The sequence below is a fragment of the Camponotus vicinus genome, unplaced genomic scaffold, assembly GCF_025532165.1.
Source record: "Camponotus vicinus isolate PSW18456_S1 unplaced genomic scaffold, iyCamVici1.0 SCAF_12, whole genome shotgun sequence".
Classification (NCBI taxonomy): Eukaryota; Metazoa; Arthropoda; class Insecta; order Hymenoptera; family Formicidae; genus Camponotus; species Camponotus vicinus.
Window position 1 is genome coordinate 16310225 of NW_028141948.1, and position 14391 is coordinate 16324615.

General features: G+C 31.3%; 3 protein-coding genes across 5 annotated transcripts in view; 1 reads left to right on the plus strand and 2 right to left on the minus strand.

Moving 5' to 3' along the window:
- Gem (transcription factor CP2 like gemini) overlaps positions 1–7196 on the plus strand; it is a 19401-nt gene extending 12205 nt beyond the window's left edge. For all 3 annotated transcript variants that reach the window (XM_083085363.1, XM_083085365.1, XM_083085366.1), the window contains 3 exons: positions 3997–4246; positions 4699–5149; positions 5235–7196. In XM_083085363.1, the coding sequence (XP_082941489.1) occupies positions 3997–4246; positions 4699–5149; positions 5235–5284 (751 nt within the window). In that variant the 3' untranslated portion in view covers positions 5285–7196. The remainder of the gene's footprint in view (positions 1–3996; positions 4247–4698; positions 5150–5234) is intronic.
- Positions 7197–7696: 500 nt separating this feature from the next.
- LOC145963433 (uncharacterized) lies at positions 7697–8999 on the minus strand. The gene is made up of 2 exons (XM_083085368.1): positions 8473–8999; positions 7697–8122 (listed from the first exon to the last, which is right to left on the minus strand). Exons 1-2 carry the CDS (start codon positions 8753–8755, stop codon positions 7986–7988), a joined length of 420 nt encoding a protein of 139 aa, XP_082941494.1. The 5' UTR covers positions 8756–8999; the 3' UTR covers positions 7697–7985.
- Positions 9000–10752: 1753 nt separating this feature from the next.
- On the minus strand, positions 10753–12711 carry LOC145963078 (uncharacterized). The gene is made up of 3 exons (XM_083084722.1): positions 12405–12711; positions 11736–12104; positions 10753–11457 (listed from the first exon to the last, which is right to left on the minus strand). Exons 1-3 carry the CDS (start codon positions 12709–12711, stop codon positions 10889–10891), a joined length of 1245 nt encoding a protein of 414 aa, XP_082940848.1. The 3' UTR covers positions 10753–10888.
- Positions 12712–14391: the final 1680 nt, after the last annotated feature.

The window sequence follows — 14391 nt, forward strand, 5'->3', positions numbered from 1 at the left end:
AACGTCGTCTCGAATGACAACCGCTGCCAACGCGATCCACCGTTGAGCACGTACGCGTGTGTTTTATGAGTAAACCGGTGACCGGCATCCTATTCGCGTAATCCGCTTGCAACATTTATCGATTGGCGTTGAAAATTTGCTACACGCGATTGATCGAAACCCGATCGACATTTCGGCGAAAGCGTGCAACCTTGAAGCGAACAAGCCAAGCATCATTCAGGAAGAAAGAGCTGAAGCTTACAGTTGCATCGCGCGTAAGAGAACCGATATTATTTCGAACCGGTAATCTTCAACTTGTTCTCAAAACGTTTCGGAGCAAGATGCAAAGCTACCGAAGAAACTATTAATCGGTTTCTTCAGTCATCTTGTTCTATTCGCGAATTATTTTTACTGCTCTGTCTATTTACGTTATTTTCAAAGTGCTCCAATCTACAGAAGCAACTACTTATCTTAGATAAGAATTTCGTGATGATTAATTAAAGCTGAAAAAAATGGATAGAACTCGCTCCTAATGGAAAAATCTAGATTTTCATGTAACGTGGCTCTTGCATTCGTATCTTGAAACACAATTTGCGTAACGTGCACTCAGCTGAGAGGAAGAGAGTACGCCAGAGCTATTATTCAAGATAACTGAATTAATCTTAGTCCGGTATATTCCGGTACGCGACGAGTACATTCCGGTGCGAGGTGAGTTTCGACAGGAAACGGATCAATCGGGGGAACAGCGCGTCGGCTTGATTCGTCTGAGTCAGTTATATCTCGCGCTGTTGATGTATCCGACTCCGAATTACATCGAGGGCGACCTGATATTGCGCCTGATACTGCCTCTTAAACAAATAACTACTTCCTACTGAGAGAAAAATTTAAAAACGCAATCAATTCATTAATCATGCAATAAAACCGCTGACGGAATCATTTATGATAGATAGCTTATGACAGTTCGCGGTCGCGTTTAACAAGAACCACGTGTGATGCACGAAGCGAACTTCTTCAAACGATAGTGCTCTTCGCGAAGACTCTTAAACAACGTGATCAATATATCGTGAGCAAGCACCGAACACCAGGAATGCCCTCGTCCGTCGTAGCAGCCAGTCTACTTTTGACAGAGTGTATTCAAGTGTCACACGCACTTTCAATTGCATTGATTGATCTATGCGCCGTGACAACGCGTGATATCCTGGCCATTTACGTGCTCTTATCGCGGCAGGATCATCTTCTCAGATGACGAGCAGCCCTGCCGCCAAAAAGCTGACAGGGCGGTTAAATTGACTCGTAATCAGGACATGTCCTGCTCTCCCCGACCACTGGAAGGTAATGAAAAAACTTCAATGTGTTATTTTGAGAAAGAAAGTACAAGGGAAGTTCCGAAGAGATTTAGATAGAATAGAGATTTTCTTGGAGAAAAAGTATAAGTTGAGCTTCGTGCTTGAAGTTTAATTAGATTCGTGAAGTCCACGAATTAACCTTGAGAAGAAAAATTACAGCTGATTGTAACAATCACTTATCGCACGAAGAAGGCCAATGAAACTAATTGTGCAAGTCTGGCACTGGAGTAAATAAATTGATTCTAGGACTGGATTCATTTTATACTCGAAACATTCTACGCGCGTCTTCACGTAACGATGGATGGAAGAGATTTATAATTTCGAAGAAGAGAATTTCCTGGAAGAGAAATATAGTGGATATATCTTACGCATCAGCAAGAACGAGGCGACAGAAGAGTGCACGTTTATGATACACATGTGGCATTGCAATTAGACCCGACGCGTCTCAAGGGGATAAACATCGTAAACTCGTGGATACAAAGTTCACTCCTTGATAGAGGTGCATCGAACAAGCAAGCGAAAGGCGCAATTTCCAACAGCGAAGAAAAAAGTGCAAACGATTAATCAAAAGGCTTTTTGAACTTTGAATACACAATATTTCATTTTCCTGATCGCGAGATTGGATCGCGAGTGATTGTCGAGCGTTTGCTCGATCGCACTTGATTTCGATTTGAAGAGGAAAGAAAGAAAAGTTGCGACACAACGATCACATGACTTCTTGAGATTTCAATTCTGAAGAAGGAAAGACTTATCGCTTGCAAAGGTCATAATTTCGAGAGTGCTCGCCGACAGACGAATGTCGCAGGCAACTAGCGGTATCCGGTTCGCGGCAGACCGATGCAATCCGACTGACTCGAACTGATCCTATCTGCCGGTCGAACCAGAGCTACTCTCTATTACCTAAAATCATCGAGCGTGACGTTCAGTTATTGAATGGCGAACACCGCATGCATTACCGAAGTATGATATACCATAGTCTAACTTCGCACAATTTCGAATACACGCGCGATGAAGACAGATGGTTATCGAGGCGATTAGTTCACATAGATCGAACCGATCAAACGGATTCGGGAAGGGCATCTCGATAACATTGAGCACGAATGGATGGAAAGACGCTTGGAGAACAATCGGAGGTTCGAGCGTGCAGGTGTACGTTTATGAATGAGCGCGTGAAGAGTCGGAAGAAGGTCAAATCTTTTCAAGGAGAAAACGAACTCGCTGTAGAGGATTCCTTTCGATCGTAACAAGGGAACGCATCCGATATGGGGAGGAATTATTGGGATCTGAGAAGTTGCTGGTCCATCAGACGACCGTGCTATCCACTCGATCAATTCGTCATGTGGTTTCTGGAGCACGAAGTGATCGTTAGCGGTGGTCCGCCTCACGTCCAGGTCGTGGCCAAGTTCGTCCATGCTCTGTTGAATGCACGGATGAAGAGAGGATATATTATGCGAGGAGGATTAGTCAGTCTGCAGATAAGGAAGCGTCGGGACGTGAAGAGAATCAACGACTGCGGGAAAGTTAAGCTCGTAGTTCGTTTGAAGGGGCATTCTGTGTAAGAACACTGATAATTTCTTTCAAAGGATATTAATAATTTCTCTCAGTTGCGATCGAAAGATTAGAAATTTTGATTGATGAATTTAAATTTTGTAAATGCCAGAAAGATATTGATTTTTAAAAGGATATTACACGTGAAATATTAATTGAATTTTATTTCAAATTTCACGTTTCTCAATATTTACCATTTTGTATCTTTATCTCACAAGTTGATAAAATTCCACTCAAATTGCATTTATATGACTGCTGCATTTAAATTATGTAGAATTTGAGCTTTCTAATATGGAGTTTATAGAATTATGCGTCATAATCACCAAGGTTGAGTTCGATAATATCAAATATTTGCAATATTTAATACAACATGTGCGTAGATATAAAAATTTGATAGATATAAAATTTTTTTTTTTTCGCGAGATTGTAAATTTCTTTGTTTTAAATGATCATCAGGAATCATTCTTCTTTCGAAGTGTATGCAATTAGTGTACGTTATATATTGGACACGTTGTATTCATTGATTATCCGTTCACACATTGTTTTCCATCAACTTAAGACTTAATATGTCCAATATATATTTTTTTTCGAGCATTTTTTTGTATTTTATTTTTCAGATCAATTTCGAATTCATTAGTGAAATTGAATGTATTGCGGAACACGCGCCTGATGACTCGTACTGCGTATTTTTTTCATAAAAATATTCAGCTAAACGTGTAACTGTCAGCCGTCGACGATTTATGTCTCGCCTTTACGATTAATAAGGCAGATAATCCGCTAACAACTCGCCAACATTTTGCAACACACCATAGTAAACGAATTCACGTGCGACAGAGTCTAAAGTATTTTTACGTGTGCGAGAAAAAATTGTCATTTGCCAAGAATTAACGTGAAAAAAAAAAATTACAATTATATAATTATTAATCATCGCAAATAACGAACGCGAATTTATGTCTGTAACAAAATTTTTATATTTTCAGATTTTTAAGACATTTATTAATAGATAATAATTAATAGATTAATTATATATAAATACGTATTTATATATTATATAAATTAATAGATTATAGATAATAATGTGTATGTTAATCCATATTAATGTATGTTGTCTCTTTTTTTCAAGTTCGCCGCAAACACGTTCGACCATCACTAATTCCTCCCCGGTAGTGGCACCATTGGCACTTTCAGTTTCTAATTCCGGTATCGTACCGTTGGTTCCCGCTTCGGATGCCGTGAAGGAAAACGTGGGAACGGCGCCGGCCTTGCCATCGCCTGCGGCCATATTGCCGGATCAGACTTGCATTGAAGCCGATGTTAGTTTGGCTGCGCACAAAACTACTTCTCCGCAACAATTAATCGAGTCTATGAGAACAGTAAAGATCTTTATTATAAAATATTGTTCTAAAATAAGCTGATCCTTCAAAATCCATATTTTTTATTTCTTAAGTTTTCACGTCGCGATTTAAGAAAAATCGAAGAAATGGAAAATATTTTATGAGAAATCAATACAAAAAGGGGAGGCTTGTTTGGGACCAAGAAAATTTTGTAAAACACGCAATATCACCTGCGATTTTCTTGATCCCAAATAAGCCTCTCCTTTTTATATTGATTTATCATACAATTACATGTAGATTTATTTATTTATTTATTTTATTGTTTTATTTGATGTATAATTGTTTAATATTTTATGAGAATTTTTTTTATTTATTTCACTTTGTCCAATTGAATTTTCCCATAACCTGAAGCTGAAAAAACAATCGAATAAAATTATTCACGTCGCTTTTACTTTATATATTGTGTAATCATTTTATCTTAAATCTTACAGAGCACCCCGTGTTTTACCGAGTTACCACCGGATGCCAACGCCACGCAGACAACTGCATGGCTTCGTGCGAGTCGATTCAATGCGTTCGAGTCGACATTCGCAAGCTTCTCCGCATCTGATATTCTGCGTCTGTCTCGGGAAGATCTCATCCAGATCTGCGGAGTAGCGGATGGCATTCGATTGTTCAACACGCTGCACTCCAAAGCGCCAGCTCCGAAGCTCACCCTCTATTTCTCGTTGGAGGGCAATGGCTCGCTCTGGAGAGTCACTTATCTCGACAATCTCACGAGCGTCGCGCTAACGAATAAACTGCTCAACACTCTAAACTTATCGCACGATCGACTACACTCGATATTGTTCCTAGGACCACAGGGTATACATGTGATGGTCACCGATGAGTTGGTAGCGAATATGAAGGACGAGAGTATGTATCTCGTCGAAATGATCAAAGGTAAATGCTCACTTTATTATACTTACGATTTTGGCAATTAAAATTAATATATTTTTTAAACTAATACAATATATGCTTCTTTTAGATCCGGCCAGCGAGCGTTATAAATTACTGATAAAGTCGAAAACTATTTGAATAATTTTTGAAATTTTATAAAGATATAAGTAAAAACTTTAATAAGATAGATATATTATTTGACAAACATATGCAAAAAAATAATTATGACATCTTGTAAAAAGATAAAAATCTAATATATTTGAAAGTATAATAGATTTGGAAGTTTTAAAATTCTAATATAATGTAAAATAAATTCTATAATGTACATATTGTGTATTTACAATACAGATAACCGAATATGAAAGAATATAAACTAAAATATTACAAAAAGGATGTAACGATTTGGAAAATTGTATTTTGAAATTATTTGTATTTTAAAGTGTGTACAAATTTTATCAATGATTTATGATATTATAGCTATTTTTATCTCAATACTATTAATTATTTTGATATCTATTTGAATATCAAGCTATATTTATAACATAATTGAGACATATATGAAAATTTATTCTAATCCCTCTTTTTAAGTATACATGTATTAATAATGATTATTGCTATTGTATAATATTACTATTATATATTTAAAGTGCAGTGTACTCGATCTTTCGGGTCTTCGATCGATCCAAACATATACATCGTGCTGAATTCAAATATATTCAATAATTTTGGGTAACTCTTAATTTTAAATTTTTTACTAAATAAAAAAGAAAATTATAAGATATCGTACTTTGTACTTTCTTTAAGAAATTACGAATTTTTTTCTTTAAAGAAGGATGTATTATTTCATCTATTATATAATTATATATCCTAGACGCGTATTACTTCAATGATAGCGAGAGATAGACATAAGTATGAAGACTTTGTGCAATCGCATGTTGTACTGAATATTCTGAGATTATGATTATTGTGAGTACATAAATTATATCTTTCGGACGAATACAAAGATGCTGAGCATTGATTTCGATTTCTAGGCCACATAGGATTGACGGTGAGGTTGGAAAAAGTATTTAATGCACATACGTATATGCATATATCTACCAGAATTGAGTAAGAAACGAAAGGACAAAGAAAGATTAAAAATACGAAAGATTGTGTGTATCATTATTCTTAATACAATTTATGGAAACATTCGATATATGTGCCACGCTAAAAATAAATGTAAAATCTTAATATTGTATATAGTTATTATACTACGATTATATATTCATTGATTTAATAATTTGTTTTTAAGTATAGATATTTGTAGTAATTTTGTTGTTTCTATAAATTGTTAAGATTGTTATTAACATAAAAGAAAATAACGTTATATATTATTATAAAAAATTAATAATGATCATTAAAGAAAAATGGTTTATATCATAAAATATGCTTAAGAAAAACAATTTCCCAGTGCCTTAATTAATGTGCTGATAAACACTCACGTATTTATTCGATAAGTGTTTACAATAACAAACAGATATAGAGAGTTATAGTGAAAGAAAAATATTTTCTTATATTTTGTTATATAATGCGAATATTACAGTAAGAGGAAAGATGATTCTTTTATATTAATATTTGTGAGATTATATGATATTTTTGAAAATTTTATAAAATATGTGATGTTTAAAGTAATTACTATATTTTGCAATAATTAATTTTATATGCAAATATCAATGCAATTTATTATAGAATTGTTGTTGCCTGTTAAATAATGCATTAAGAATTTATTGGGGAAGATAATTGTGTATTTTCATATAAAAAATGGAATAATAACATAATTCACATGTATTTACAAAAGTATGAAAAATACTTGATGAAAAGTAGGTTAAATAATTATTAAAGTTATCTAACAAGTAATATAATTTTTACTGCGGAGAATTGCACTTGTAATCGTTAGGAATGCTCACTACAAATCTAATCGTTTAATATGTATGTCAATTATGAAAAATTTAATTATATTGTACCGTAATTATAATTAAGAATAAAAAGTTATCTGTATTATTTGATTACATATAGTGTTTATTTTTTCTATTATAGTTTGTAATATTTACGTGTTGATATTTTGAGAACAAAAATATATCTTTTTCTCTCTCTCCAATATGTTAATTGTTGTATACTTCATAAGTCAACGAGAAATGATGTGATAAATTAAATATATAAAAAATGGGTTTAAACGGCACTACGAGTGTCGTGTTGTTGTTGATACACAATTGTTTATTATATATAAGTAATTAAATATTTAATTACTTATAATGCCATTTTTTATATATTGAATTTAAAATTTCGAGTCTGTTATCATTAATGTTTTGATGTAATAAAAGTTTTTTGATGGCAATCCTTAATATTTTTTGCACCATACTCCATGTTACTTTAATTACGTTTAATTTACTATTATATCAAGAAATTTACAATACATAATTAAGAATTAAAATAAGCTATAAAGAAAGTATTTTGATCTCTTTATCAATCAGTACTATTATAAAATAAAATTATGGAATGTGTATAATGGATATATATTATATATAAATCGTATATTTCATAATGTATATGTAATTTTATATATATACATTGCAATATATATCTTATTTTTATGTATTATTATATGCTGAAATATGAACATTTAATGATATACTATAATATTTAATAAAAAAAAATATATATATATACTAGTATTACAACACATATGTATATTAAATATGTGTATGATGAACATTACATGCGTCTTAAATTCATTAAGAACCTTCAATTTCGTCAACAAATTTCCTCTCCAAAATATAAGATTAATTGTATCTTATGTTGTCTACTGCTTCTTTTTCTTTGCTTTTTGTAGTTGCTTTTGTAGTTTTGCTTCTGCTTTTTTCTGTTGTTTGAGTTTTTTCTTCTCTTTATGACGCTGTTCTCGCTCCCACATACGGCGAAACACTCGGCGGCTTATAACTACGAAACAGGAAATAATTACAATTAAATTACAATTACATTACAATTAAATCATTGCAAGAAGAAAAATAAGCATTTGAAAAAGAAAATAAATAATGTCTAATAAAATTTCTATTATGGAAAAATTTTTCCGAAGAGTCAATAGAAGATGGGACAGTAATCCGAAAAGATATTGAATATATAATATATAATTATGCAGTCGATAGTGTTGATGGATTTAATTTATATTCTCGGTATGTTATATTACTAGAAACAAGTTATATGTATATCTATCATTAATATAACGTCATAAATATCGCATTATTATTAAATATTTATAAAGTCATTTCCAGGTGCAGAAGATGTCGTACCGAACAGAAGCATCACGCACGATGTCACGAAAATGAATGGAATGTAAGATTTGCATAGCACGAGCCACGTGGGCAAAATCGCTTTGTCAGGTACTTTTTGCAGAACCTTCGTCAACGCGTCAATGGCCCCCTTATGGAACTTCTTCTTATCCTCGTCGTTCAGCTGTTTGTACTTGGTGAATAAGCTCAAAAGCTTCTGTTGCACTTTCTTCGGTAGTGTATTATCATCCTCAAACTTGTGGATAAATATTTCTGGTTCCATATAGTTCGGAAAGGTTTCCATATTGAACGCAACAGAACGAGAATTCCAATACTAAAGACAAAAGTCCGTACGAGTGCAAGGTAAAGTTAGACTGATCGAATAAGGGTGATCAAATTCGACGGTCGAGTGGACTCGATTAGATAACGAACGTATGTATGACGAGGTATGATGCAAGTTCTATCGACGGAGCGATCTCGCTTAGCGAATCATCGTTTGTGCACAGTCTCGACAGAAAAGAAATATTATTACCTTGCAAATTTACAAAACAATATTGTACTTTTTGTAGCATCAACGTCGTCAAATTGATTAACATTGAGTGCCGATCTGTATAAAGGCGGGCTATCAAGGACATGTTAATCGTTATTAATTCAATATTTACCGAACAGGAGTGCAAATGTAAATCGACAAAAATAATACCATCTTTTCGACAGGCAATTACGCTTGGCGAATCGCAAAAACAATCTCTTCTGGCGCCGCGATTGTATTGGAGAAACTGAACAAACAGTATGCTCTTAGTTAAACGAGAGGCTAAATATAACTTTACCAAATTTAATACCATTTCTTGCGAATTTATTTAATTATATGATCAACATGTCAAAATGTATCAAAATTTTGCTTGTCCCGCGATATACTTATAATAACAAGCGATTTCATAATATTTAAATTAATATTTTAAAGAATTTTGATATTTATTGAAACAATTTTTAAAATGGTATAAAAAATACAGAAATAATAAAAAAAGAGAAAGAGAATAAGTTCGCTCCAGCTTAATAAGTTATAAATATTTTAAGTTTATCAATATATACTTATCAATATATACTTATTAATGTTTTAACTTATATATTTTTGCAACAGTCAAAAAAAGAAGTTTTTATGTAGAATGAAGTATTTAAAATGATATAAATATAACAAATAATTTATTGTAATGCTAAATATTAATTTTATAATAAATTATAATTTTAGATAAGAATTTTATTTTAATTAGTACTTTTCGTGTGCTAAAAAGTGATTAAATATATAATAAATATATTTTATATAATAAAATCTTTTTCTTTTATACAATATATTTTTAAAATATTAATGCAATCAATATTTTAAAATGTATTAATATTTTTAAATCGTTCATTTTGATCATAAAAATTAGAAGGTAAAATAGCCAATAATTTTCTCACGTCAATAATAATATCACGTATTTGTTACGTTTATTTAAAATTGATTAAGTTACTTATAATCATCGACTTAAAAATATTAATATAATTAATTTCTTACCTATGTGAAGATAATGTAATATATAATTAGCAAAAATAAGCTTTCAATTTAAAAATAAAAATATTAGCAATTTTCTGTATATATACACACATTAGCGAAGTGGTCCTCAAAAAAGATTTTACAGAATATTTTAGAAGATTTTGAGATTTGAAAGATAACAATTAGAATATATATGTATGTTAATATTGCAAGGAAATTAAAATCAGTACAATTTTATGATATCGACTGTGTGCTCAAAAGAAAAATTTATTAATCCAAAATCAAAGGATAATATAACTTCTTTATACTTATACTTCTTTCCCAGTCATATAATTTGTTGTTTATATATTTTGTATCGTAAATTATATTCATTTAAATACAGAATCGAAAGGATTTTGTGTGATCATCTTAAATAATATTGCCCAATTAATATTTATATGATACACACACATGTAGAAATATATACAAAAATAATTAATTATAATAGATAATAATTAGTAATATATCACATAGTAATTATGTAATAATATATTTTTTATAAACTGGTACAAAGAAGTGAATTATTACATGACAAAGTATATAATTAAATGTATCTTTATATTATGAATATATTGGCGTATCAACAAAATTTGATTGCATCTGACATGCATAAAAATATGCATTGGAAAAGTTTTATTAGATTTATCAAATAAATCTTTAACATAATTAGAAAATACTAATAATTTTTAATTATAGATTTATACAAAAAAAATTTAAGTATACATGCGAAATAAATACTAAATATATAAATGTAGCGAGGCCAAACGATGCGTTTACGTGTTTTATTTCATTATATATATAATTTCATTATATATATGAAAATATTCTCGCTACGTTTATGAATAACAAGATACTGAAGACAATTTTTCAAAACATTTGTCGAGTTTCTGATTGTCTGCGTTTCTGACAAAATTCAGAAAAGGATATTCGTTTACCATCTCGACCGCCAGTTTCGAATTCGACGTCTATCTCATCATCTACGTCGTAGACGGTTGTTGTTTCATTTAGTGTATTCACCGATTTCAACGTTACTGTTCTCTTTTTCTGTTTTCTCTTATTTCTCTTGCTAGTCTTCGTTTGACGTACCTTAGTTTCTTCCTTCGGATAATATGTTACATTTGTTACCCATTTTTTTGTTTCTCTGTTCGAGTAGCCTCGAATGCAAATCGATCCTGGTAGATGTGGAGGGCTTTCAAACTTTGGAGGAATATCAGGATGTTTGCGCAGAAGATCCGACTGTTTGTATATTACTCGCGCGGAGCACGATGCTAAATATTCAGGCATCTCTTCGCGATTTTTTTTGACAAACTCCTCCCAAAGCAAATCACTCATTGAGAAGCAAGGTGGAGAATATGTAGCATTCCAATAAATTCCTAACAAATTTTGCGATTTTTTTTCCCTAGGACCTTTATATGTTTTCGCGTTGTTCGGGCGATCTAAAATTGTAATATATCTCAATGAATAATTACATTTAACCTAATTATTAATTGATTATAGGTAAAATATGTTTGTAAAACAATCACATAAAAGTAAAACAAATAATCTGAGCAGCGAAAAAATTAAAATAAGAATATTGAATAAGAGGCGTTATCGAGAAAACATCAAATTAAAATTTGAGAAAAAAATACTTATTGAATATATATGATTATTAAAAAATCTCAATTATTCAATTATTATATTCTAATAAATCTTATACTTTATTCAAGATACATACTGAGTTTTATTTCATTTTTGTCCGTTTCCTCTAGATCCTTTGATACTTTCGATGGTATATTTGCCGGTAGCAATTTATCATCTTGTTCGATGTTATAGAGAAATCTTCTACTCGAACGTAAAATCGGTGAGTAGCGCAAAGGAGATTGACACATGATTGGTGCATCTCGAATTTTCTCCGGCGTACACGGATCATCGAATAAATTTATACAAGCATCGTCCTCTTCCTCCAGGACGTCTTCTTTTGAAACTTCCTCTTCCGATTGAGTACTCCATTCGGTAGTCGTTTTTTGTTCAGTGTCATTTAATTGAATGGACCTTCTTTTGTTTGGTTTTCCCTTATTTTTCTTTCTTTTTTTTATTCTCTTCCCTGTCACATTAAAATTAAATTAGTTGTATGACTTATAAATATCTCCTAATATAATTTTTACTTTAATATGATTCGGGAATATTTTATATTTTTATGAAATAACTTATATATTACATTTTTTCTAATTTCAACAAAGATATAAATCATATTTCTGACTATGTAATTTGTCATTATAACAGTAATATTAAAAAGTTCAATCAATTAAAGATTTAATCGTTAATTTTTTATGGAATAATAGAATTTGTTCATAGTAAGAAGAATTTATGAAAATATAATTACGCCTGCATAATAAATCCTTACTTGCTGTCTGCGATTGTAATCCGTCTTCGGTCCTGTCTCCGCTTAAGGAAGAAGTCGTGCCGATCTGAGATAAAGATGTGGTATAATTTCTTGCGGGTACATCATCGATTGGCGTACTTGCGAATATACCACCTATGGTAGCAGTACGATATTCTCGATCAGATGAACTAGACATATTGTTATTCGCTCTCGTCGTTTGAAATCTATATTTTTCACACCATGTTTGAAATCTATACTTTTCACACTTAATACTATCTCCAATAAGTGCGTAGAATTGGAGATCCAGTCGGCGTTTAAGCGTAAACATGAATGAGTAACCTTTCGAAAATCTTTCCCTTACTCTTTCCCTCACTTTCCACACTTGTATGTATACAAAGTCGCTACTATAATGTCTTCTCCAAATTTCTTATACACACGGAAACATTCCTGTATGTTTTCCCGAACAATTCTAATTATTATATTACAGTGTACTATGATAAATCTTAATAAATCCATAGAGCAAATTTGAGTAAAAATAAAAATGCAGAGAGTTATTGCGCATGGAAATCAAATTTTAATATTTTAAATAATAGGAGAAAACGGCTCATCAGATTCTGCGCTTTTTTCGCACAAATTATAATTACTGCGAAATAGATATTAATTATACTAATGAAATACAGCATTGTAGTATATGCATGTTGATTGTAAAATGATTTATATAATTTCATATGTTATTGTCTAACACTTTCTAATAATGTCGCTGATGGATCAAAAGATGATCTGAAACGTTCGTGTTTATTGCATGTATTATGACGAATAATTTAAAATATACTAAAAACTAAAAGAAAGAAGGTTTTTTTCTTGTGCTCCAATTTTCGCGCCTTCCTGGCTCTTACTTGCCAATTATTTAATTAATTTTTAATTATTATTATTTGAGCCAAATTTTTTATTTTAATTTTAATATTTATAGTATTTAATATTTAGAAATAAATTAGAATATTATATATTTTTTGTGTTATATACTTTATTCTTTTTCAATGATAAATCGTTGTGAAAAATCATTACATAGTGATGGCCGTGGTGATGGTGAACGATATGTGATTAATATATAATATCAAATAATATATATATTAATAATAGAGAGAGATAGAGAAACTACACAGAACTTATTTAACCCTTTTGTACCTCTGGGACATATGTGTCCCACCTACGAAAAAAATCATAACTTTTAAACAAATAATCCTATCGACTTTTACCTTGGCTTGTTTTAAAGAAGAAAGTTCAAGCTACATGTAAAAAAATCACGCACTTTGAAATGTAATGTTTATGATAAAATATAATTATCTAAACTTTGCAAAAAATCAAATTTTTAGAGAATAAAGATTAACCGTATATTAATCGAAAAATTGTAGAATTTATGAGCTAATTATAAACTTAAAGTTTTATTTAAATGTGATTACAACTTTTATGATAAATATTATAATATTTTATTGTGTAATCAAAGTAAATGACGCGGGCGACGGCATCCAAGTCTCGCGGTAGATGCGCGGCTTGCAAAAAAAAAAGGGTATAACAACGTTACGAATCGAACGTATATGTCTGTATATTCAGGAAAGAACATAATATATATTTTAAAAAATAAAATCTAAGATCATATTTTAAATATATTGATATTTAAGCTTTTCATAGTCGCCATCTTGAATCTGCCATTTCGAATTTAAATTTTGGTAAATTTGGAATCAGCACCCCCAAAAACCTATAAAACTATCTTTATATAAAACACATCTCTTTTGCGAAAGCCGAAGGTACGAAAGGGTTAACATTAGAAATTTATTCAATATACATAAGCGTTTTGCGTTACAACACTCTTATTACCGACATTTCGTGCACGTAGCACGGAACACAACCCGAAAGTGTGTCCATTTACCCACTGAAAACATTCGTAGATATTGGCTTCGTAGTTCACGTTTTCATATCCACAGAGGGTGCATTCAAGTATTCGTTTTCA